This window comes from Meriones unguiculatus, chromosome 7 (assembly GCF_030254825.1).
Source record: "Meriones unguiculatus strain TT.TT164.6M chromosome 7, Bangor_MerUng_6.1, whole genome shotgun sequence".
Taxonomy (NCBI): domain Eukaryota; kingdom Metazoa; phylum Chordata; class Mammalia; order Rodentia; family Muridae; genus Meriones; species Meriones unguiculatus.
This window is the reverse complement of record NC_083355.1, coordinates 33440683-33465991: the sequence shown is the minus strand read 5'-3', so window position 1 is coordinate 33465991 and position 25309 is coordinate 33440683. Positions and strand designations below refer to the sequence as shown.

Here is a 25309-nt window from a genome sequence, read left to right as displayed (position 1 = left end):
AAATCTGAGGCCAGCCTGGTCTACAGTGAATTAAAAAAAAGATAAAGGAAGAAAAATGACAGTGATGCTGTGCCAACAAGAATACTGGTTAAATTACCTTCACCCTAGGCAGAGAGCATGTAAAGCTATCCAAGAATAGCAAGGGCATTGTGTAATTTGCTTTTTTTTTCTCCTTTTCTTTTATCTCTAGTGTAATATTTCAGTGACTGATATTTACAAGCTTACTTTTAGAGAACATATTTCAATTTCTGGTAAATTCATGTTAGAAGTATAGGAACAGAAGTGAAAATTAACAGTTGTGATGGTACAGACTTGTAATCCCAGCACTTCAGTAGCAGAGGTAGGAGGATGAGGAGTTTAAGGTCATTCTTGCCTACATAGGGAATTCAAGATTTGCCAGTATTACTGAGATGCTATGTCAAAGAAATCAAAACACAGGAAGAGGTGGAGAAAGGAAGGGAAAAATAAAAGGAAGAAAACTTTTTTTTTAAATGAGGTCATAGCTGCCTTTTTCTGATTCACCAAAGAAAAAATACTTTGTTGGCATTTCATGTTACAGTCACAATTCAAACATCAATTCACCAACCTACAAAGTGACCATTTTTCCTATAGTGAGAATTTTATAATTTTGGTTTCTTTATAAACTTGGTGTGGTGGTGCACGCCCCTGATCCCAGCACTCAGGAGGCAGAGGTAGGCGGATCTCTCTATGAGTTTGAGGCCAGCCTGGTTTACAATGTGAGTTCAGGACAGCCAGGGCTCTTGTTACACAGAGAAACCCTATCTGGAAAAACACAGAAACAACACCACACACACACACACCTGCCCCCAAACTGTTCAGGGGATAAGTTTTTATTTTAATCCCGATGTGGAGATAAAAGGATGCTTCACAACAGGTGGCTATGATGTGCTTTGTGCGCTAGCAGGCTGTGGTTTTACCAGATGCAAACAGTCTCATTGAGTGTGTGACTTGTGAAATTCTAGGAACTTTTCATAATATAAATGCTAGGACCCCAGGGACACGGTTGCTGTTGTTGGCTGGTTTGTGGTTGGATGCTCTGGTTCTGCTTGTCAAGTAGTCGTTTGGAAAAGAAAGGAGAAGGAGAAATTAGATATCCTGATGTCCAAACTCCCCTGATCAACAGGAAGTAGTCTGATTGCTTTCCTCCTTTCCCTTCTATCCTTTTTTCTTTCCTATCTACTGTTAGGTGCTTGGAGAGGTAGAAGAGAAATAAAGGAACCCACAAAGTAGCCAAAATGCTGGCTACATTTCTCCTCAATGTTTCTTATTAGTATATATTTGTTATACATAATTGGTTTCATTATGACATTTTCATGTTTACTGTATTACAGTTTAGATCATATTTATTTCCCCTTACCTTTTTTGAACCTTCTTTCTGTTCAAAAACAGAAAGGTTCAAAACAGAAAGGAACCTTTTTTTGAACTCTCCTTCCTCTTCCTAATTATCTTTTTTTTAATTTTTTGCTCATTTTAAGATTTTGATACAATTTTTACGTGTTTATTAGGAAGTTAAGGCTTTTCTGTACCTCTATGTTTTGTTTTTGAGACAAGGCTTCTCTGTGAAGTCCTGGCTATCTTTGAGCTCACTCTGTAGACCAGGCTTTTCTTGAACTCATATATGCATCTGCCTCTGCCTCCTAAGTGCACAAGATTAAAGGTGTATATCACTCTAAATAAATATATAATTAAACTAGATAAGTCTATATATTTACTAGTACCTGAGATAATCAGTTTATGAAGAATCTGGTTCATAGGTGCAGTGGCACACGCCTGTAATCCCAGCAACTGGGGCAGGCGGAGGCAGTTAGATCTCTCTGAGTTTGAGGCCAGCCTGGTCTACAAAGCAAGTCCAGGACTGCCAAGACTACACAGAGAAACACTGTCTTGAAAAGAAAAAAAAAAAAAAATCTTAAGAGGTTTCAGTTGGTGGTAGAAAACTCATGGCCTAGATTTGGAAGAGTATGGTATCTAATGTCTTCTTCAAAGGTGTGCCCCAGTATCATGGATACCTTCTAATAATGCACTGAAGGAAACACCCTCCTACACTTAGGCCTTTGGGAGCACATCTAAGTTCTCAAGTATGGCAGTGGCTAACACAAGAAAGGCAGAGTGGAAGGTCTGCAAGATGTGAGAGAAATAAAGACTGCTTGCCTTGTGGTTCTTTCTTCAAAGATGCTGTTACACATATACTACATGTGGGTTTCACTAAGTGGAATCATGTTTGACTGTAAGTAGCAGGTTTGTTTTTAATAAATATTAAGAGGCCCTCCACCCCCTTTGAGACACAGTTTCTCTGTGTAGTTTGGCCATTCTGGAACTCACTCTGTAGACCAGGCTGACCTGGAACTCACAAAGATTTATCTGCCTCTTCCTCTCAGTGCTGGGATTAAAGCCATGTACTGCCCAGCCTGTTAATAGGGTTTTTAAGAAAATATGAACAGCCAGGTTCTTTAAGGACTCATTTATTTGTTAATAGGATTTACTTTAATACTTTCTGTTTGCCATTTTGTTGATATGGGGAGGTTTGATTATAGGCTATTTGACAAAGGTGAAGATATAATTTATTAGAAGATACAACCCTTTTGAGGCTAGTGAGGCAATTTTCGTTATTTAATCCAGTATATGAATTTTCCAAAGGACAGGAAATATGAGGAACCTTGAGTGGTGGCTCATACCTGAATACTAGCACTAGAGAGTCTAAGGCAGGAGGACCACTGTGTTTTAGACCAGTTTCAACTGAGTGAGATTATGCCTCAAAACAGAAACAAAAAAATGAATTTTTAGAACTTAAAAAGGAAACGAGATTAAGAGCTGAGATAGGGGGAGAAAACACCCCAGTTCTTGTATATTTCTGGAGCCTGACCTAGGCAAAGGATAGAAAATACTGTTTTTCTTTTCTTTTTAAAATTTATTTATTTATGATGTATACAATGTTCTGCCTGCATGTATACCTGCACACCAGACTGGGATACCAGATCTCATTATAGATGGTTATGAGCTATCATGTGGTTGCTGGGAATTGAATTCAGGGCCTTTGGAAGAACAGCCAGAGCTCTTAACCTCTGAGCCATCTCTCCAGCCCATTGTTTTTCTAATTATTATTGTATAGTCATCTTTATCTTTTTTTTTCCAGCATGAGATCATCATATTTGAACTATAGTATTATTGTATTACAGTTTGTGGGTCAATTTGACAGCTTACTCTTTCTTGATATACAGTGTGATCTTTCGAAAAATAGAGTTTGGGGCTCGAAAGATGGCTTAATGGTTTAGAGGATTTTCTGTTCTTCCAAAGGACCAACCTTGATTCCTAGCACCCATGTGGCAGCTCACAACTATCTGTAACCATCTGTCTTAGGTGATCTGACACCCTCTTCTGACCTCTGCAAGCACCAGGCAAGCATGTGGTACACAGACAAACAGGCAGGCTAAACACCTATATACATAAAAGAAAAGAGAAAAACATAGTTTTAGTTAAGACAGCTGACATTTAGAGCTGTAAGTCATTATGATGTGTGAGTACATGTATGAATAGTGGATAATAGAATCTCAGAAATCATTTGAATTGGTTCTTTTTTTTTTTGAGACAGTTACTCTGTGTATCCTTGGCTAAAGTGGTTCTTAATTAAATGAGAATGGTAGAACTTATGTAATGCACAGATTCACTGGATTATTCTTCATGTGGAACTATTCTTTAAGGTTTCAGGTACGCTCACCAACATTTTTTCAAAAATGCCGGGATCAGCACTGGTACATTACTCAGTTGGAAGCTGCACAGACTGGTTATATTCAACAAATAAACAATCTTAAAGAGGTAAGCTCTCTGTTCAGCCTATTATCCTTTTGGCCTGATGCTTTTTGAGTTTGATTTTTGGCTATCCATTATAGGATTGTGGTAAAAACCTGATTGTCTTTTTCTTTACCCTTTGAGCCTGTACATTCTGTATCACTCAATTGTATCATCACATTAGTTTAATTTAATAAAAGTCAGTGATACTAATTCTTAGGTGTGGTAACTTTCTTTCATGAGCTGTAGATACTTGATACTTCTGTTGTGCAAAGTTGTGGTGTGAAGTGCCATTCTGGTTTGAGAGAAACAATGTTATCTCAAACTAAATTGCCTTCTATAAGCTGTCTTGGGTTTAAAGATTCAAAAGTAGAATGATTGAAAGTTGCCACACTTGGTTTGAATTCTTGCTGTTGTTTATTGAGCACTATAATAAATAGGTTGTTCACAAATTTTGATTGTGTAATGATGAAATTATGTAAGAATTCTTTACTTCATGTGGAATTTGAATTGACTTTATGTTGTTACTGTGTGCATGTGTGTGTATGCATGTGTGGGGGTGCTCATGCCACTGTGCACATTTGGAAGTCAGAGGACAACTTGTGGGCGGTGATTCTCTCCTACTATGTGGGTTCAGGGCTTGAACTCAGTCAGGCCTGGTGGCAGCACTCTTACTCATTGAGCCACCTTTCAGCTCCTCCAGATGGACTTTAGATGGAGTAGAAAGTTTGGCTTATGGAAGTGATAGTAGATGAAGTATAAAAAATAGGAATGAATATAGATTTAAAACTACTGATACTGGACATGTAGCTCAGTAATTGAATGTTTACTTCATACTGGGTCCTCAGCACCATCAAACAAAACAGATCAAAACTGCCTATATTCTCTGTACAGTTCGTGAACTGTATAGTTTAGACTGCATATATGTAAAAGGGTATTTATCTTCCTCATAGGCATAGCTCAGAAACAGGAGAGGAGAAAATGAGAAAATTAAAGAAATGATTTTTGTTTTATTTTGTTTTTTAAAGACTTTTTATTTGTGTTTATGAGTGTTCTATTTGCATGTGTACCTGAATGACAGAAGAGGGCATCAGATGCCATTACACATGGTTTTGAGCCACCATGTGGGTGTTGAGAATTGAACTCAAAACCTGGAAGAGCAGCCAGTGCTCTTAACCACTGAGCCATCTTTCCTGTCCAAAGACATGGTTTTTAAAAATTAGTCTGAGGAACATTTGGATCTACTTTTTTTCCTCTGTTTTTGAGACAGGTTTTTAGTGTGTAGCTCTGGCTGCCCTGGAACTCTCTGTAAAGATCAGGCTGGCCTCAAGCTCATGGAGATCTAACTGTCCATCTCCTCAGTATTGGGAGTAAAGGAATCTAACACCATGCCAAGCTCCCCTGAATGTTAGTATCAACAGGTGACAAAGGCTTAGCCTTCTGGAGAGCATGTGTGCAAGCATGTTCTCAGATCCTGTATATCTCCTTCAGTGTGCATTGTACTGCTGACTCATGCAGGATGGACAAGGCACACATGTATGTGTCTTGCTTGTCTCCTCCAGGAGCCCACCTTTTGCTTATCCCCTGAGCTGTCTCTTCAACTCCAACATTATGCTGCTTTTTTTTTTTTTTTTTTTTTTTTTGTACTGTGAAGACCAGACTGCACATCCCTGGCTTCTGTCTAGTTTATATCTAATTTTTAACTATAAACATAGTTTACTTTGTTACTGAGACACTTATTACACTTAATATTGATTTATACTGTTCTTATTTTAAAAGAGATTGACTATTGAGCTGTCCAGAAGTCAGAAATCAAGAGATCTGTCACCACCGGATAATCATCTTAGTCCTCAAAGTGATGATATTCCTGAGACACGAACTAAGAAGTCTGGGCCATGCTCTGACATGCTTCTGGAAGGTAGTCCTACTTCAGCTTCTATAAGAGAGACCAAAGAAGATGACGATGAGGAGGAGAAGATTCAGAATGAAGACTATCATGTAATTCTAGATTTTGATTGGTAATGTGTATGGTAGGGTCGTAGTCTCCAGCATAAAATAGAGGGGAAGCAATGTCCTAAAAATATTACCTGCTAGTTTTCATTATTAGTGTATACATTATTTGTAAATTTAATACTTAACACAACATTGCAAGTTATAGAAGGTCATTCTCTGATACCGTGACAAACAGTCTATAAACTGGATTGTGGAATTTAAAAATATCTCTCCCTTGCCCCCCTGGCTTTAAGATTTACTTTGTGAGGAGAAACCTTATTGGAAGCTGACGTGGGATATATGAATTATTCCTAGTTGCATTGAGGACCCAGCTCAGACTGATAACTAACTGTAAATCAGTAGTGATAATGGTCAGTGAGGTCAATGATGTTTCTCTAGAGTACTTAGCAGTGCAAGCACAGGATCAGAATCTAGAACTCTGGTAGTGTCCTGGATAAGATGACCAACTGAGTACAAATGTTTGGGTGGTCCTTGTTAAATGTTATAGCTCTCAGGAAGCTGAGATGGGAAAACTGCATGTGTCTTAAGACCAGCCTGGATTATATTATAAGACTGTTGGCTCAAAATTCCAAAAAGGAATGCACCGTGTTGTTGCCTTGTAGCATGAGCTCTCAGATGGCGATCTGGATCTAGATCTTGTTGGTGAAGATGAAGCAAATCACTTGGACGGCAGCAGCTCCTCCGCTAGTTCCACAGCAACAAGCAACACAGAGGAAAATGATATTGATGAGGAGACCATGTGAGTCCCATGCTAACATCTCTAAGTAGGATTATTAGAAACAATAATATATAGATAGCTAATTTATGTTAAGTATGAAAGTAGTCAGCACTTTTTTTAGATATAAAGTAGGCCTTCTAAGCTAAGCTAGGAGTTTTTGCTCGTTTTATTTCTTTATTCAGAAGAAGTGTTTTTACTGGACAGGAGACATAGCACAATGATTAAGAGCACTGACTGCTCTACCAAAGGATCTGGGTTCAGTTCCCAGCACCCACATGGCAGCCTGCAATCATCTGTAGCTGCAGTCTCAGGGTATCTGATGTTCACTTCTGGCTTCTGTGGGCATTATACAGTCATATATGTGAGCAAAACACTCATACACATTAGATACATAATTTATTTTTGTTTTTTGAGATAGGGTTTGTCTGTGAGATAGGATAGCTCTGACTGTCCTGGAACTCATTCTGTAGACCAGGCTGTCCTTGAGTTCAGAGATCTGTCTGCCTCTGCCTCTCAAGTGCTGAGATTACAGGCTTGAATGGCTTTTTAAAAATTTCCTTAATTTCACTGATAGTAGGTCTGTAGAGTTGATTACACTGTTACACTAGGACTTGATCTTAAGATTTCTTTAAATACATGAAACTCATTTTCTTTTCCACTGCTTCAAATAGAGCGTTGTGGTTTAATTTAAAGTAGTTTAGAGCTGACTTTTAAAGAACAAATGGAAACCAGTACCTTGTTTTCTGAAGTTGTCTTAGTCACATAGCAGTTACAGTGTCTGTGTGTGTTTAAGGCAAGGTCTAAAAGTAGCCTCACTAAAGTCATTGTGTAGCTAAGGATGACCTTCGTGTGCCTGTACAAATTTTGGTATAGTCATGTGCCATCAGTCTTGACTTGATCTTTTTTCCTTAAATATTAAAATGTGAGGTGGTGTTGTTGTTTTGTTTTTGTTTTTTTTTTCAGGGAGTTGTTTGGTTTTGGGGTTTTCCTGCTATCATTAGAGTGTGGGTGCTGTAATCTTTGAGATGTTCTCACCATAGCCTAAGCTGCTCACAAACTTGCCCCGTAACTGAGGATGAGAACTTTTGATCCTCCTTTCTCTGCCTCCTTAATCCTGTGACCACTGGGATTACAGCTGGGTTCATGTGGTTATAGAGATCAAACTCTAGGCTTCCTGAATGCTAGATAAGGACTGTACTAACTGAGCCACATGCCTAGCAACAGTGACAGCTCTTTATAAACGTGTAACTTCTTTTCCTTGGACTGTTTTCTCAGATTTTATGATGTAATAATTAAATATTGTTAGCTTACTTTGAGGTATTTAAAAGTTGTTTGAGCTGGGCTTGGTGGCAAACACCTTTAACCCCAGCACTCAGGCAGGCAGAGACAGACAGATCTCTTTGAGTTCGAGGCCAGCCTTGTCTACAGAGCAAGTCTAGGACAGCCAAGGCTACACAGAGAAACCCTGTTTCAAAAAACAAACAAAAAAAGCTATTTGGACATTAAATGCATAGTCAAGATTCTGACCAAGGTCTTTCATAATTTTTAGAGGGAAAAAAAAAAACCTCATCGAAGTATGACAAGTACATTTAAAAAAAATTTTTTTTTAATTCATTGGAATGTGGTTTGTGAGTGTTCATACACACAACACTGTGCATGTAAAAGTCAGAGGGCAACTTGGGAAACAGCTCTCTGTTTCTCTCATGTGGGGCCTAAGGCTTGAACTCAGGTTATAAGGCTTGGTGGCATGTGCCATTTACCTGCTGAGCTGTCTTATTAATTATGAGTTATTGTGAACATGTTGGCTTTTGTCTGTTCTCAGGTCTGGAGAAAATGACGTAGAATACAACAACATGGAACTGGAAGAGGGAGAACTCATGGAGGATGCAGCTGCGGCAGGGCCTCCAGGTACAGAGGCCAGCCTCCGAGATCCTCTCCCTTCTCTGATCACTTTGTTATGGGTTCAGGAATAGCTGCACACTGACCACACAGATACCAGACTCAGATTGATGGAAGTTTATTGACTGCATAACAAAAACTGACCTTTCAGCGCCATAATCTGGACTCGGGAGCCAGACTATGTCACTGGTCTGTTTCTAAGGCACATTTTTTTTAATTTTTTTTTTTTTTAATATACAAAAGAAACCTGGTAACCAGGTGTAGGAAGTGAGGCAGGGCAGCATTACATCATTTTGAGTAGCTGAATATAATCGATTTTTTCCCAAGTGTATTGTGGTGTATCTAGGTAGCTAGACAAAGCATTTTAGGGGAGCTCTTGGAGGCTTTCCAGCTTTCTGGAAGCAAGAAACATAGAATGTTTCAATCTTTAACTCAAGCAAAACATGCATTTGTCATCTGTTGTTTTATTCTAAGCAGGAAATACTGAACTATTGAATTGTATCCTGGTCTTAGGCACATAGGCCTGAGAACTTGAATTCAATTTCACCTTATGATCAAAATGGAGTTTTGAAGGCAGAATTGTTTCAGATATGCTAAGAACTGAAGTAGGTCTCACCGAAGGGGGTATAGAGGCAGGTTACAACAATTTAAAAGAATAGTAATAACTAATATTTGCAAATGTCCCTCTATACTAGGCACTTTGTGAAGCACTTTTTGTGTATCATCATTATTTCTAAAATTCTGAGACAGATTTTAAAATCTCTATTAGTTATTCTGTTTCTTGACATGGGATCTCACTATGTAGCCTGATTCTCCTGCCTTGGACTTTACAGAGGTGGAATTACAGACACAGACCACCATACCTGATAAAAATTTACTTTATTGCTGTAGCATCTGATGCATAGGTAAAGTAAGCAGCTTACCCTGTTTTTCACAGTTTAGCAAGTAAGGAGTAATGAGACCTTGAGGTTTATATGGATTCTAAACTCATTTTACTCTTGACTCTGGAATGTCAGCCTTGTTTGTCTTAAGCTTTGGTTACAGAATGATCTGAATGTCTCATTGGGTCTGGGCTTACACAGGATTTTTAGAGAGCTGATTTTTGAAACTATACAAACTCAGGTTTTAGCCATTTGGTCCCATATTTAGTTGTCCCAGCTTTTCTTGGATCTGGTCCTTCACCCTTCCCAAATCACACTGTTACTCCTGAAAAGACTTTATGTATGTAACAGATGTTTTTGTTTGGTCCTTAGATCTGCTTGTGAAAATTGGCTAGAACATTTAAAAGCTGCCTTTTGGAATATCTCTTTAATCCTAGCTCTTGGAAGGCTGAGGCAGGAGGGTTAAGAAATTAAGGCCAACCTGAGCTACATTACAAGATCCTGTCTTTTTTTTTTTTTTTGAATTAACTTTGTATTACTTTTAATTTACTGATCATCCTCAGTTTTCTGCTGAAACTGAATAATAGTCTGAGTAATTTGTAAAGTTTTTATTTGACTCACAGTTACAAAGAAAAAGAAATGTAGGAGCAGGCAGTTACATTGAGTATATTCCTTCTTGCCAGTGGACACTCTGGATATAGTGCCAAAGTAGCTCAGGTCATCATACAACATCCTAGCTCAGGTTCTTCTCCTGATGCCGATAAAGCCAGGGTGTTCCAGCTGATTAGGATCCTACCATCTGGCCTAATCCAGTCTTAATTATCTGCCAAAGGTCCCACCTTCATATACCATAAAATATGTTTCTAGCTACTTAATAACTTATGATGGAGCTCAAATTTTGACATTAATTTTGGTGGCAAATATTCCAGCCATAGCATTCTGCCTGAAGCTTCTCCAAACTCCCAGTTTTCTTACTAGAACACCCAGGCCCTTGATGTCCTGGGCATAGGGCTGCACTGCTGTGAGCAGGGTGGGAATAAACCAACTCCCCCTCCCCCCCGAATTGTAGGCAGTTTGACTGTGCTCACACATTAGCCAGTCCATCTCCCCTGCGCAGAGCATCTGTGGCACTCACTGTGTAATCTAAGTCATGTATACCCTGTCATGGGCTGCTTACTCAGTAAGCTGGCTTCCTGGAGGCAAGTACCACTTCTTCCTCTGAAAATCTTGTAAGATTCCTTTCTCTGGTGACCCTGAGACTCTACCTCAGGACAGCTGCCCTCCTCTTATTGCTAATTGACAATGGTGAGACAGAACAACAAAAAGCTAGCTATTCTAAAAGGGAAGAATATGTCAAAATATGTCAAAAGGAAGGAATAACCAACCCAAAACAATCTGAACCCAGCAGATCAAGCATTGGGCCTTTTATTATTTATTGGGCGTATGTGCTGTGACTTGATTTCAGGACCTCACAGGAGGTTGGACAGGAGTTCTAGTGCTGAGCTAGTTCCTAGCACATCAAATACTGAATCTTAAAGCTCAAAAAAATAAAATCCTCTGTGTGGATATGCGAAGGTATTCAGAATTCTGGGAAACTCTGCTCAAGTGGCTACACTCTCAGGTTATGTGCAGGTGCCTGTGCTGTTATTCTGGGATGTCAAGAATAGCAGACTAGTTCCTGTGGCAAGTGTCTGTCTGTCCTTTCAGACACTTAATAGAGGCTGCCATACTTTCATAGGTTCTTCATTCTATGAGCCTACAGACCAGTCTCGTGCATACCACCAAGACTTACTTTCTGATGAGCTCTTCAGAGTACAATGTGAGCCACACATGGGTCTGTTGGAGCCACTCCAGGGAGCATCAACTTGGCAGTCCCTATTCTTTGAAAGTGTTCTATCATCTCAGCCCATTGTCTTGATTACTGCTTTTGATTACTAGCTACCTTTTCCATACTTGCTATTTGTAGAAAAAAAATACCCCTGCTTTAGTAATTTCTCCTTGGTACCTCTTTTACTCTTTAGAAGGACCGAATGTGATTTTCTTAGTCTTTATTCTTTGCTTCCATGTTGTTTGTTTTTGTTTTGTTTTGGTTTGTTTTTTCAAGACAGGGTTTCTTTGCGTAGCCCTGCCTGCCCTGGCACTTGATCTGTAGATGAGGCTGGCCTTGAACTGAGAGATCTTACCTGTCTCTGCCTCCTTGATGCTGGGATTCAAGGCATGTGTCAACTTCCATCTTAACTATAAATTCCAATTTTAAGTTATGCTCTTGTCCCAGAGTTATGCTCTTTGCAGTTAAGTTCACACACAGATCCTTCTGTTTACCCAGCTGTCATAGGTCATCCCTCTTAAACTTTTGTCTTCTATAAAGCAGTAGGTATAGTCGCATTTTTCTGAAGTTCGTTACTACTTCAAAACAGTAATGCCTTTTTATTGACTTTCCAATAACACATAGCTGATTTTTTTTCTTTTTTTTTGGGGGGGGGGGGACTTGGGCAGCCCATCCTTTTACTAGCATTCCAGTCAATAATAACCACTCTCCCTATTTCACCAGGATTGCATGAAATGCTCTGTTTACAGCACTTGGGCTTTTTCTAGCCAGTGCCTTTAAAGTGTTCCAGCCATTGCCCATTTCCTAGCTCCCAAGACACTTCCACATTTTCATTTTCATGTATTATTATGACTCCCAACCCCATTCTCAATATCTATTTTTTTTTCTTTTGTTGTTGGTATAATGGGATGATCTGAAGCTGATGACTTATACAGAAAAATTTATTTATGTCAGTTTTGAAGCTCCAGGAACATGTGAAGTGTGTGTTTGTACCTGCAAGAGAAGCCAAAATACCAGGAATAACCAGTATCAGCTTAATCCCATGATAACTCAGCCATTCTTGAGAGGTCTAATTCACTCTGGAATTAGACATTAATCATTCTTGGAATCAAGCCTCTAATGACCTAGTTATTTCTTAAAATTCCCAACACATCAGTAACTGTTAGACTAGAATCAGATTTCAACACAAATTCTTATAGGGACATTCGAACCATAGCACCCATGTTGTCTTAGTATGAACACTGGCATATTCTTTCACGTGCTTAGATAAATAAAGGCATCTTCATCATTCACACTTCCAACCTAAGCCTTCTGTGTCTCAGTTTTGTTCATCCGTACTTATATTACCTTTCCGGTCCCGTCTCTAGCCTTTATCTTTCTCATGATTTTCATATTTTGTAGACTAAATATGACTAATCACCTACCTAATGGAATAGTTACTTTACATTTGATTATTGCCACTGCTGTGTGTTCTTCGCTTCCTTTCCTTGGAATTCTATGTTACCAAATTAAACTGGTTCCATCTTTAAGTAGTGCCTATGCTACTTTGTTATTGCCACTTTTTGCAGGTCCTAGGGGAGGCCTCTTGTTTCACAGCATTCTCTGATCAGAGTTCTTTGTAGCTGTTACTGCTCTGTTCACAATGTTTCCACACACCATGAATTGAGAATGAAGGTTTTTGTTTGTTTTTTCGTTTAATGAATATCTGACAATAGTATTTTTCCATTTAAAAAATCTACTAGATTTCAATTATAAAATAAAATCCAAATTCTTTAATCTAGACCACATATCCCTTTGTATTCTGGTTCTTGTTAATTTCTTTTTTTACGTGAAAATATTTTATTTATTATATTATTATTTTTGTTCTTGAGACATGGTCTTTATTCATAGCCCTGGCTGTCCTGCAACTTGCTTTGTAGATCAGGCTGGCCTCAAACTTAGAAATTAGCCTGCCCCTGCCTCCTGATTTCTGGGGTTAAAGGTGTGTGCCACCACTGCCTGGCTTATTACTCTTTTACCTTTGAGGACAGAAGAGGCAGCAGATCCCCTGGGACTGCAGTTACTGCCCTGTCCTCTTGAGGAGCAGCGTGAGCTCTTAACCATTTAGCCCTGTGCCCAGTGCTATCCTTCTACATCCTTAAGACTCAAGAGAAGCTTCTTTTAGACTCTCTAACATGTTCATAGTTCCCTCATTCCTTTTCCAAATGTTCCACCCTTCTCCTACTAGGTATAGTCAATTGCTGCTCCTTCTTTTAGTTTACTTTTTTTTTTTTTCTCTCTTAGAGCCTTAAAAAAAAAAAAACAACTGTTTACCTGTTTTTTGCTTTCATAGTAACCTGGTAGACTGGGTGTTAACCACGTAATTGCTTATTTTGTCCACCTTCTTTTCTAGGTTGAAGCCAAAATTGTGTTCTTCCTCCTTTTTATCTCTCCAGCACTTAACACAGTATCATAAAGGAACATTTAGTATTTTCAAATAAATGTTGATTACCAATTATAAAACTACTTTTATTGCCCATTTTCAAGATTTTTGAGTAGTATAGGAAAAAATTAGAGACTGTTAGTATAAAGTGGATAATGAGTGCACTGAATTAAGGGCTTGATTGTTTTAGTTCTGTCTTTCCATTTCTCTCTTAAGATACATAGTATGAAATTCTTATATATAACATTGATGCACATAGGATAAACATGTGGCTATAGACTTAAATTTATTGTTTTGTTCAAGTGTTTACTCACAGTACTTGCTCAGCATGTGCAAGGCTAGGTTTATTCCCCAGTATCCTTTTACAGAAAATTATTTACTGAAGTGGGGACTGCTGTGTGGATTCCAAGTATTGGTTAAATGTCATCCATGGTTTTTCTTTTCTTTTTTCATTTATTTTCTGTAGCTCTAAATATTCTAATATAATTTAGATACTTTAACCTAGATGTTGAAGGTGTAATACTGAACCAAGACCCTTATTTTTATTGTTAAACTGAAATCTAGCTCATTGACAAACATTGTTGGATATGATGACATATTTCTAGTTCCTGAAAAATAGAATGAGAAAGACTCCTGAACTTTATAACTAAAGGTGAATAGATAGAAGAATAATAAGCTAATCTATGACAAGACAACTGCAAAATTCTAGCTCCTTTTAGACAGACTCTTCCCTCAAAGAGGTGCAGTGTAAGGTCTAAGTAAAGGCTATGTTGGGCAAATTTGGCCAGCAACACCTATGCGGATGCGTTTAGATAAGATGTGCTGATGTGTAGAGAACATACCATCTGCTTCTGTGGTTTTTAAATCAGAGCAGCCTTAACTGAAGAACATTGACAACATTACTCGGATAAGGAAATCTTCTCAAATCAGAGAAGCCTAATTTGATGTTCTGAATTAAACTCTAGATGTTCTGGATTAAATTGTAGAGAGATAATATGAACATGTGGGAGAAACCAATGATCTATTCAAAGAACAGGATTTAGTTAGTAACAGCATATCAGCATTGCTTCATTAGTTGTAATCAATGCACCATAGTAATGAAAGATGTTAGCAGAGAAATGAGTGTGAAACATGTAGAAGCATTGTGCACCTCTTCTCTAATTCAGACTGTTTAAAAACTGGGGAAATGAGTCAGTGGGTTATATGGAGCATTTCCAAACCCTTGGGCCAGGCCCAGCCCAGTTCTTGACTAGCAAAACAGTAAAAGAAGAGAACCTGTTTGAAACACAGTGCAGGATACAGACTGGCACCTGAGGTTGTCTTCTGGCCTCTGTTACCACGTGGCATATATACACGTATATTTACACACAAACATGCAGGCAAACATACACATACACTTATACTTTAACAAGACCCTATTAAAAATAAAAATAAAATTAAAATGGTCATAGGAGTACAACATTTCCAGAGCAAATTGACATTGATCAGGTAATTACTCAGTACATTTGTTCTTTTTTATGTGTTGGGTTTTTGTTGTTGTTGCTTTATTTAGACAGTGTTTCATTACATGGCCTTGGGTAGCTGAGAGCTCAATATATAGAACAGTCTGGCCTTAAACTCACAGATGTCTACCTGCCTCTGCCTCCCAAGTGCTGGGATTAAAGCTGGCCCTTGTTTGTTTATTTGTTGTTGTTGTTTAGTTTTGGTTTTTGAAACAGTGTCTTTCTATGTAGACCAGCTTCAGCTGGTGTCTGTAACTCACTGTGTAGTGCAGACTGGCCTCAGAATCACAGATGTCTCTGTCTCTGCCTTCCCCATGCTGGGATTAAAGGTGTGTACCATCGCCTTCAGCTCATTGTGTAATTTTTTGAGCATCTTTAATGAATAATTTTATTTACTCATCTATGTATTTACAGGATCTCACTTTGTAGCCTCAGGAACTCGCGTAGTCTATACTGACCTTCATCTCACAGCAGTTCTATGTTGCAGCCTCCTGAGAGCTGGGATTATAGGCATGAGCCACCGCACCTGGCTGTTGAAAGATTAATATTTCTCATCATATTTTGGAATTCTTCAGTTATTTCCTCAGATAATTCTTTGCAGTTTTTCTTCTTTTGTTAACTCAAGTTATTTGTTGCTATACTTGAGGGATCCATGCGTTTTTGAAACTCTGGTTTTTCTTTTTTGTTTTGTCTTTTTAGGAAATGCCAAACTAAAACTGTAGTAAGACACTACTGCACATTGGCTATAGTGGTTAATATTTATTTTTAATTTCTTCTTCTTCTTCTTCTTTTTTTTTTTTCCTCCTTTCTTGAGCAGGGATTCATATAGCCTGGGTTGGTTTTTTACTTATGTAGCCAAAGATGGCTTTGAATTCCTGATCCTTTAACCTCTGCCTCTCAAGTGCTAGGATTATAGGCCTGTGTCACCACACCTAATATGGTTAGTAATTTAAAAACTGGCACTACTAAATGTTAAGCATGCAGAGACATAAAAACTCTTTCTCTTCCTGCTTATGGGAGTAAAAGCTTTTCCTTTCCTTACCCCTGTCCAGAGTTTTGTATTTTACATATTTATGGTCTGTATGGCGCTTTGGATGAGGTTGGCAATTGCTCTTGAATTCCCAGGTAGTAATAAGGCTGGTGCTCAGTTATTGTTCAGTGTTCATTGCTTGACAATGTGGTTCCTTTGTGCTTTTCATTAGGAACATGATCTAAGACACAGGTCCACAGGCAGGTATTCAACTGTTAATTGGGATTAAAAAAAATATGCAGATGCATGCAATATGTTTCCTCTATATTTCTTTTGCAGGTAGTAGCCACAGCTATTTGGGTGCCAATAGCAGAATGTCAAGAAGAGCACATTTATGCTCTGCCGCTACCAGTAGCTTATTAGACATTGATCCTTTAATCTTAATACATTTGTTGGATCTTAAGGACCGCAGCAGCATGGAAAATCTATGGGGTTTACAGCCTCGCCCATCTGCTTCACTTTTGCAGCCCACAGGTAAAATAATAATCTGTCTTTTTTTCTTTGGTTCTCTGAAGAACTGTTGAATTTCTACCCACATACCTCATGTTAGTATTGGAACACAATATATTTCTCTATAGAATGATTTTTCACACGTCATGAGTGACTTTTTATCCAATTTACTTCGTATATGTGTGTGTGTGCACATGTGTATGTGTTTGTGTGTGAACTCAGAATCATGTCATGCTAGGCGAGCTATACCTACAGCCCTTCCCCTTCTTTTCCTCTGTCATTGCTTAAAAGTGTTAATGTCAAAAACAAATTTTAAATGCCCTTTAAAAGGTTTTAGGGCTATGATGTGTAGCTCAGTTGTATAGTGATTGCCCACCACAGACACATCAGAGAACAAAATAAAGTTCTAAATGATTGTCTTTTATGTTGTGTCTAACTGATAGAGAAGTACAGTTGGCTTTTTTGTGAACAAATTCAGTTTTTTGTTTTTTGGTTGTTTTTTATTTTATTTTTTTCTTATCAGTTACATTTTATTAACTCTGTATCCCAGCTGTATCCCGCTCCCTCATTCCCTCCCAAGCCCACCCTCCCTCCCTCATCTCCACCGTGCCCCTTTCCAAGTCCACTGATGGGGGGGACCTCCTCCCCATTCATCTGATCCTGTTTTATCAGGTATCTTCAGGACTGGCTGCAAAGCCCTCCTCTCTGGCCTAACAGGACTGCTCCTCCCTTGGGGGGTGGGGAGGCCAAAGAGCCAGCCATTGAGTTCCTGTTAGAAATAGTCCTTGTTCCCCTTACTATGGGAAACCAATTGGTTACTGAGCTACCACAGGCTACATCTGAGCAGAGGTTCTAGGTAATATCCATACATGGACGAATTCAGTTTTTTAGGCCTGCCTTTCAAGGGGAAATGTGTCTTAAGTTGAACATGGAAAAAGTTTTCTTAAATAGTTATTATATGAAAAAAATGTATACTGCTACTATTGTGGCACACCACTGTTATCTCAGCATCAAGACTGAGTCATGAGTATTTTTTATGAGTTTGAGGTTAACCTATGCTACATCGTAAGTTCAAGCCCAGCCTGGACTATATTGTGTGACCTGTTTCAAAAAAACAAAACAAGACATGGTGGCATAAGATTTTAACCTGGCAGTTAGGAGGCAGAGACAGGCTTATCTCTGTGAGGTCATGTCCAACCTGGTATACATAATGAGTTCCAGACCAACCAGAAAATACATAGTATGAGACCCTTTCTCACACAAAGAAAAGTCAAAACCTGAGAAACTGTATATTAATTTCCACAATATTATGTTAAAGTTATTTAAAAGAAAAATGCATTATTGTAGTAAGACAGAGATTTGTATAGTCCAGTCTAGGCCCTTTGAATCTGAGCTAGAGATGTTCTGTACAGACAGTGATTTATCATTAAAAGACCAGTTTTAGGAACTGCTGGCATAGCTTGGTAGTGACGTGCAAGGCCCTTGGCTACATCCTAACCCCAACTCTTGGGGTTGGAGAAGCATCATTTTTTTTGGAATGTTTTTTACAACATCATTTGTTGTCAAAGACTGGCTTTGACACACAGGTTAAACACCAGTGGGATGCAGGGTTGGCGAAAGAAGCCAAAGGCTGTTTGCCTCTTCTCAGGGCCTGCACTGTTTGTGACTGGCAGAAAGCTCTAAACTCTCTTAGGACCAGTACTTCGTAACTTGCAACTCAGGGCCAAAAGCTATGAAACTCTGAATTTCAATTCTTTAATAGCTGGAGTTGGTGGCACTGGCAGCTTTTTCTGCTGATCTCTTTGGGAAAAAAAAAAAAACACAAAAAAACTATAAAACTCTCTTTAACTCTTTAATAGCTGGAGCTGATAGCTTCTGGCTATTTTCTCTGCTAATAACAGAGAGAAACTCAGAGGGAAAAGGAAAGGGGACAGAGCCAGAGCTGATTTCTTCTGGCATAGGCTGCCAATAGTGAATGAAAAGAAGGGGAAAAAAATACAACATCACATATACATACACATACATACATATGTACATGCATACAGACAATCAGACACATATTTGATGGATGAGGCAAGCTCCAAGAGGCTCCAACAACTTCACACATAGACAGACAGACAAACAGACAGATTTTGGATGGATGGAGAAAAATCTAAAGAGCAAGCTCCGAAAGTGCAGGCGCCAAGAGCCTTCAACTATTGCCACACACACACACACACACACACACACACACACACACACAGAGGGTAGATAATTCAAGCTGCTACAACCAACCTTACATATGTACATATACATCTGGTGGATGGAGTAAACCCACAGGCAAAATTCTTTATGTCAGGAAAAAAAAGTACCTCATGGCCATAATAGCAAATATCACCGAAACAGATAAAATTGTTACACAGAAGGAAGTAGTGCAGGATTGTTGATTACTCATGCCTAACTAAACATTTCTTGTCTATCATTTCTTACTCATTCCACTAGTTCATTGTAAGTTGAGAGCAATAGTTTTTCATGTCATAGGTTAACAAGGTCTGTGGTTAGCATGGTTTAAAGATTTACAAACAAGACAATTCTTCACGTGTCTTTCCATTATGGCTTGCACCTAACTAAGCATTATCTATCTCTTAGTTCCACAAGTTCATTACAAGTTGAGAGCAATAGTTTTTTATGTCATAGGTTAGCAAAGTTCTTACTAAGAAACAAATCATCTATTTTATGTCTTATTTTTAATTCCCTATATAGTTTAAATTAGTTATCATGGTGCATACTGAGACCCATGACCCCATCCCTGGACCTAACCTAGAATGAATGTTTTCCTGGATCATGAATTTGCCTCCAGGCTGTTCTTCTTAGTACAGTTTTTATGCTTGTGATATACAAAGGTTCACAGAACTCCCTTATGCTGCCTTTGCTGTTCTTCAGGGGAGGGCCTAAAGTTACTTGAATCAAATCAGGAATTCTATAAAATCATTATCAAGAATTATAATCACTTATAAAATCTAAACAGCATTATTTTATGAAAGTTCATATTGATCTGCAGGAATTTTATCCAACAGTGTAGGCTGTCACCCAGGAAATAATCACAGACTCCAGGCAGTGAGGATATCCTCATTTTCAGCTACATAATGCTAGATATATGAGGAATACAGCAATGGCAAGCATGGAGAGGCATCCCAGGAGCAAGAAGCAATTTGGAGACAAAATTCCTGGGGTCCATGCCTCACCAGGGCATATCCATTGTCAGCTGTGCAGAAACAGCGAGCTGCCTTCAGGAAACTGGCTTGCCACACAGCCTTTTCTGCATGGCCTGTGCCACTTTGTATATAATAAAACAGACTGACCTTTCTAAACAATAGTTTTGTATCCAGTCAGGGATGTAAACAGGGATTTTGGTGATACCGCAAAGCAGCAGAACTCATTTTCTGAACAAAATCATGAACCTCTGTAGAAAACAAAGCCCGAGCCACTGTGGTGGGTTGGAGAGCCCAGCCTGAGTCGTCAGCTCCTCTCTACCTTAAAGCATACTTCTGAAAATTTTATCTTCAGCTCGGTTCTGGGACAGTTGCTTTTCATTTTTGCTTCAAGCACATTCTGTGTGAGGTTCATTTAAACCAGTGACTTTTGACCTTCCTAATGTTGCCACCTCTAATACAGTTCCTCATGTTGTGGTGACCCCAACAGAGAGACAGTTTTACAATTTGATTTACAGGTAGGTTTAATAAGTAGGTAAAATCATGTTTTTAAAATGTTTAATGTCATTGGAGGAGGTACAGATCGTATTAATAGTAATATCCCTGTTCTGGAATGTTTAGTTTTCCATTTAAAGTTAATACTGAGGCAACTTGAGTTTTATGTCCAGATGACTGAAATGAGGGAACAACCAAGGATGTGGGACAGATAATAAAAAGAAACAAGGTAGAGAGCCTGCTGCATAGCAGGGATATAGGTACTTTGAAGGAGGAGATGCTGCTTAATCAAAACTAAAGGAATAAAAATAAGTGTTTCAACACTATTTTCAAAGAAGAGAGCCAGGGACATGAACCAAAATGTATGATAAAAATGAGCCAAATGAAGTCTTAGGAAAGAAAAAGTCCAAGAAAACAATATTGGGAGCCAAGTCCAAAGTCTGTTTCTCCAAGCGAAGCAGGATGTAGCTCTCGACAGCTTTTCCAGCAGCGTTTCTTATCTGTGTGCCTCCATGCTTCCTGCCATGATGATGATGGGCTAAATGTCTGAAACTGTAAGCCAGACCTCAATGAAATGCTTTCTTTTCGTGGCGTCTCTTCACAACAATAGAACAGTAACCAAGGCACATGTTACTCTAATCATTTTGGATTTTGGAGCATTTCATAGTTTTTTAGACTAGGGACACTCAACCATTAAGTAATATATTCCAAATCCTGAGACTTTTCTGGTTTTGAGTTATTGTAGATGAAGTTCACCGAACTGTGATTCTAGAAATTAATGTGTGTATGTAGTAGAAGGAGAAGAAATTGATGTGTGTAGGTAGTAAAGGTAAAGCTACAGTTAGATAACAAATAATCTGGTAGTGTAGATCCTTATGTGGAATGCCAGGACTTTCCTAATTGCTGTAAAATGCCATGTGGGTATTCTGAGCAGGAAGTCATACATAATTTGGTCTTTAGAAAACATTCTGGCATGGCTAAGATCAAAAACTCAAGTGACAATACATGCTGGAGAGGGTGTGGAGAAAGGGGAATCCTCCTCTATTGCTGGTGGGAATGTAAACTTGTACAACCACTCTGGAAAGCAATCTGGCGCTTTCTCAAGATCCAGCTATACCACTCCTAGGCATATATCCAAAATATGCTTAAGTACACAACAAGGACATTTGTTCAACCATGTTCATAGGAGCTTTATTCATAATAGCCAGAACCTCGAAACCAGATGTCCCCTCAATGGAGGAATGGATACAGAAATAGTGGTACATTTACACAATGGAATACTACTCAGCAAATAAAAACAAATCATTAAATTTTCAGGCAAATGATGGGATCTAGAAAAGATCATCCTGAGTGAGGTATCCCAGAAGCAGGAAGACACACATGGTATACACTCACTTATAAGTGGTTACTAGACATATAATATAGGATAAACTTACAAAAATCTGTATACCTAAAGAAACCAAGCAAGAAGGAGGACCCCCTTTATCAGCGTCGTGCGACTGCGAGATGTACCACAGGAAATTCTCTGCGCCCAGACATGGGTCCTTGGGCTTCTTGCCTCAGAAGCGAAGTAGCCGGCATCGAGGGAAAGTGAAGAGCTTTCCCAAGGATGACCCTTCCAAGCCTGTTCACCTGATAGCCTTTCTAGGCTACAAGGCTGGCATGACCCACATTGTCCCGGGAAGTTGACAGACCAGGATCTAAGGTGAACAAGAAGGAAGTTGTGGAGGCTGTAACCATTGTGGAAACCCCACCCATGGTGGTTGTGGGCATTGTGGGATACATAGAAACTCCACGAGGACTCAGGACCTTCAAGACCGTATTTGCTGAGCACATCAGTGATGAGTGTAAATGTCGTTTCTATAAGAACTGGCACAAATCTAAGAAGAAGGCTTTTACCAAATACTGTAAGAAATGGCAGGATGACATGGGCAAGTAGCAGCTGGATAAGGACTTCAACAGCATGAAGAAGTACTGTCAAGTCATTCGCATAATTGCCCACACTCAGCTGCGTCTGCTTCCTCTGCGCCAGAAGAAGGCACACTTGATGGAGATCCAAGTGAACGGGGGCACTGTGGCTGAGAAGCTAGACTGGGCCCGAGAGAGGCTGGAGCAGCAGATTCCTGTGAACCAGGTGTTTGGACAGGATGAGATGATTGATGTCATTGGGGTGACAAAAGGCAAAGGGTACAAAGGGGTGACCAGTCGTTAGCACACAAAGAAATTGCCCCGCAAGACCCACAAGAGGGCTGCGTAAGGTTGCCTGTATTGGAGCCTGGCACCCTGCCCGTGTGGCCTTCTCTGTGGCTTGTGCTGGGCAGAAAGGCTACCATCATCGAATAGAGATTAACAAGAAGATTTACAAGATTGGTCAAGGCTATCTCATCAAGGATGGTAAGCTGATCAAGAACAATGCATCTACTGACTATGACCTGTCTGACAAGAGCATCAACCCACTGGGTGGCTTTGTCCATTATGGTGAGGTGACCAATGACTTCGTCATGCTCAAAGGCTGCGAGGTAGGAACCAAGAAGCGAGTGCTTACTCTTCGTAAGTCCTTGCTGGTGCAGACCAAACGCCGGGCTCTAGAGAAGATTGACCTGAAGTTTATTGATACCACCTCCAAGTTTGGCCATGGCCGTTTCCAGACCATGGAGGAAAAGAAAGCATTCATGGGACCACTCAAGAAACACCACATTGCCAAGGAGGTAGGTGCTTAATGCCAGAAGCAATTTGTGCAGCTGGTGGGGTCTCAATAAAAATATTTACAGTGAAGAAAAAAAAAAAAAAAGAAGGAGGACCTGGAATAAGATGATCAATCCTTACTCAGAAAGACAAACAGAATGGACATTGGAAGAAGGAGAAAACAGGACAGGAGTCTACCATAGAGGGCCTCTGAAAGACTCTACCCAACAGTGTTATCAAAGCAGGTGCTGAGACTTAAAACCAAACTTTGGGCAGAGTGCAGGGAATCATACGAAAGAAGGGGGAGTTAGTAAGACCTGGAGAGGACAGGAGCTCCACAAGGAGAGCAACAGTACCAAAATATCTGGGCACAGGGGTCTTTTGTGAGACTGATACTCCAACCAAGGACCATTCATGGAGATAACCTAGAACCCTTGCATAGACATAGCCCATGTCAGTGTCCAAGTAAGTTCCCTGGTAATGGGAATAGGGACTGTCTCTGAAATGAACTCAGTGGCTGACTCTTTGACCACCTCCCCCTGAGTGGGGGAGCAGCCTTGCCAGGCCACAGAGGAGGACATTGCAGGCAGTCCTGATGACAACTGATAAGCTAGGGTCAGATGGAGGAGGACCTCCCCTATCAGTGGACTTGGAGAGGGGCTTAGGAGGAGATGAGGGAGGGAGGATGGGATTGGAAGGGAATGGGGGAGGGGGCTACAGCTGGAATACAAAGTGAATAAACTAATGTATATAAAAATAATAAAACATTCTGGCATCTTGGGAACAATAGGTGGTTAGGAACTGAAAGGTCACAAGTTTGCAGTTCAAGGGGGGCATTGTGGCAGATTGTCTTTTTGAGTAAAAATTTATCAGAAGCATTATTAATGTCATTGGAACACAGCAGCATGGTGATTATTCTGGGGGGAAGTTAGGCCCAAGAGGTGTGCCTGTGGGTCCCTTCCTACAAGTTTCCTATCAGGAATGTAGGAGAGATGTAGCAGTAGAGATCCCAGAATGAACTGGGAGGGTGGAGATGGGTGGAGATGGAGAGGGCGGCAGATAGGCTGTGACTTGGGTAGTGTCTCATGTGGGATTATATGTCACATGTAAAATATATAATATATATATATATATATATTAGAGTTAGAGAAGTGTTTGGCTTCTAGGTTTTTCTTTTTACATTTTTAAAATTGTGACCATAAGAAATATTTTAAAAAGCCTGTTGGTGGTTCCACATACCTTTAATCCTAGCTCTCAGGAGGCAGAGGCAAGCAGATCTTTTTAGTTTGAGGCCAGCCTGGTCTATAGATCTCTAGGACATCCAGGGCATACATACAGAGAAAACCCGGTCCTACACCCCACCCAAAACGAACAAACAAAAACAAAAACAAAAAATAGAAAAGTATCTTAAGAAAAAACATAAGACAGAACAACTCAACTCCAGAGTTAGGAATATAATTCAAAGTGATGACTGTGACCTGGACTCTTTTAATTTGAAGCTTTAATATACAAGGTTAAGACAGTTATACCTGTGTTTCATGTAGTAGAATTTACTATATGCTTTACATTTTTAATTTATTTGTGTAGGTATGTGTATGTGTACCTGGGCACACAACTTGTGTGTTGTGTATGTGTGGAGGTCAAATGACCACTTGCAAGACTCAGTTCTCTCCTTCAGCCACATAGAAGAACCCTAGGATAGACCACAGGTGATTAGGCTTGGCATCAAGGGCTTTTGTCTACTAAGGCATCACCTTGGTCTATAAAGCACTTTACACATTTGACTCACCACATGGCTTACCACATTTGACACATTAAATTTGTCGGAAAGGATGAAGTCATGAATATTAAAATATATATAAACATGATTTGTCACTTGCTTTCTTTTTGAAGCATCATATTCTCGAAAAGATAAAGATCAAAGGAAGCAGCAGGCGATGTGGCGAGTGCCCTCTGACTTAAAGATGCTGAAAAGGCTCAAAACTCAAATGGCTGAAGTCCGGTGCATGCAGACTGATGTGAAGACTACACTGTCAGATATAAAAGGCAGCAGTGTTGCTTCTGCAGACATGCAGACAAACCTTTTCTGTGCTGACCAGGCAGCTCTGGCCACGTGTGGACCTGAAAACTCTGGTAGATTACAGGATTTGGGAATGGAGCTTCTAGCAAAGTCATCAGTGGCTGGCTGTTATATACGAAACCGTAAGTGAAGTCGTTCCCATAATGTAATTTCTCTTATGCGCTTTGTGAAATCATTATGAATGGTTGTTGTTTTTTCTTAACAGTCATTCATCAATATTCTAATGAGTTCAGTTAAAAAATTGGTTTAAAAAAAATGGGTTTTTTTTTTTATATGGATGTTTTGCCAGCATGTGTGTGCTTGGTGCC

General features: G+C 39.5%; 1 protein-coding gene and 1 pseudogene across 3 annotated transcripts in view; both read left to right on the top strand.

Annotated features, from left to right (window-relative positions):
* Trim37 (tripartite motif containing 37) overlaps positions 1 to 25309 on the top strand; it is a 127951-nt gene that overhangs the window by 46609 nt on the left and 56033 nt on the right. For all 3 annotated transcript variants that reach the window (XM_060387051.1, XM_060387053.1, XM_060387052.1), the window contains exons 14-19: positions 3720 to 3834; positions 5587 to 5805; positions 6423 to 6559; positions 8361 to 8446; positions 16380 to 16574; positions 24815 to 25123. In XM_060387051.1, coding sequence (XP_060243034.1) covers positions 3720 to 3834; positions 5587 to 5805; positions 6423 to 6559; positions 8361 to 8446; positions 16380 to 16574; positions 24815 to 25123 — 1061 coding nt within the window. The remainder of the gene's footprint in view (positions 1 to 3719; positions 3835 to 5586; positions 5806 to 6422; positions 6560 to 8360; positions 8447 to 16379; positions 16575 to 24814; positions 25124 to 25309) is intronic.
* Positions 21711 to 23035, top strand: LOC110540065 (large ribosomal subunit protein uL3-like; annotated as a pseudogene).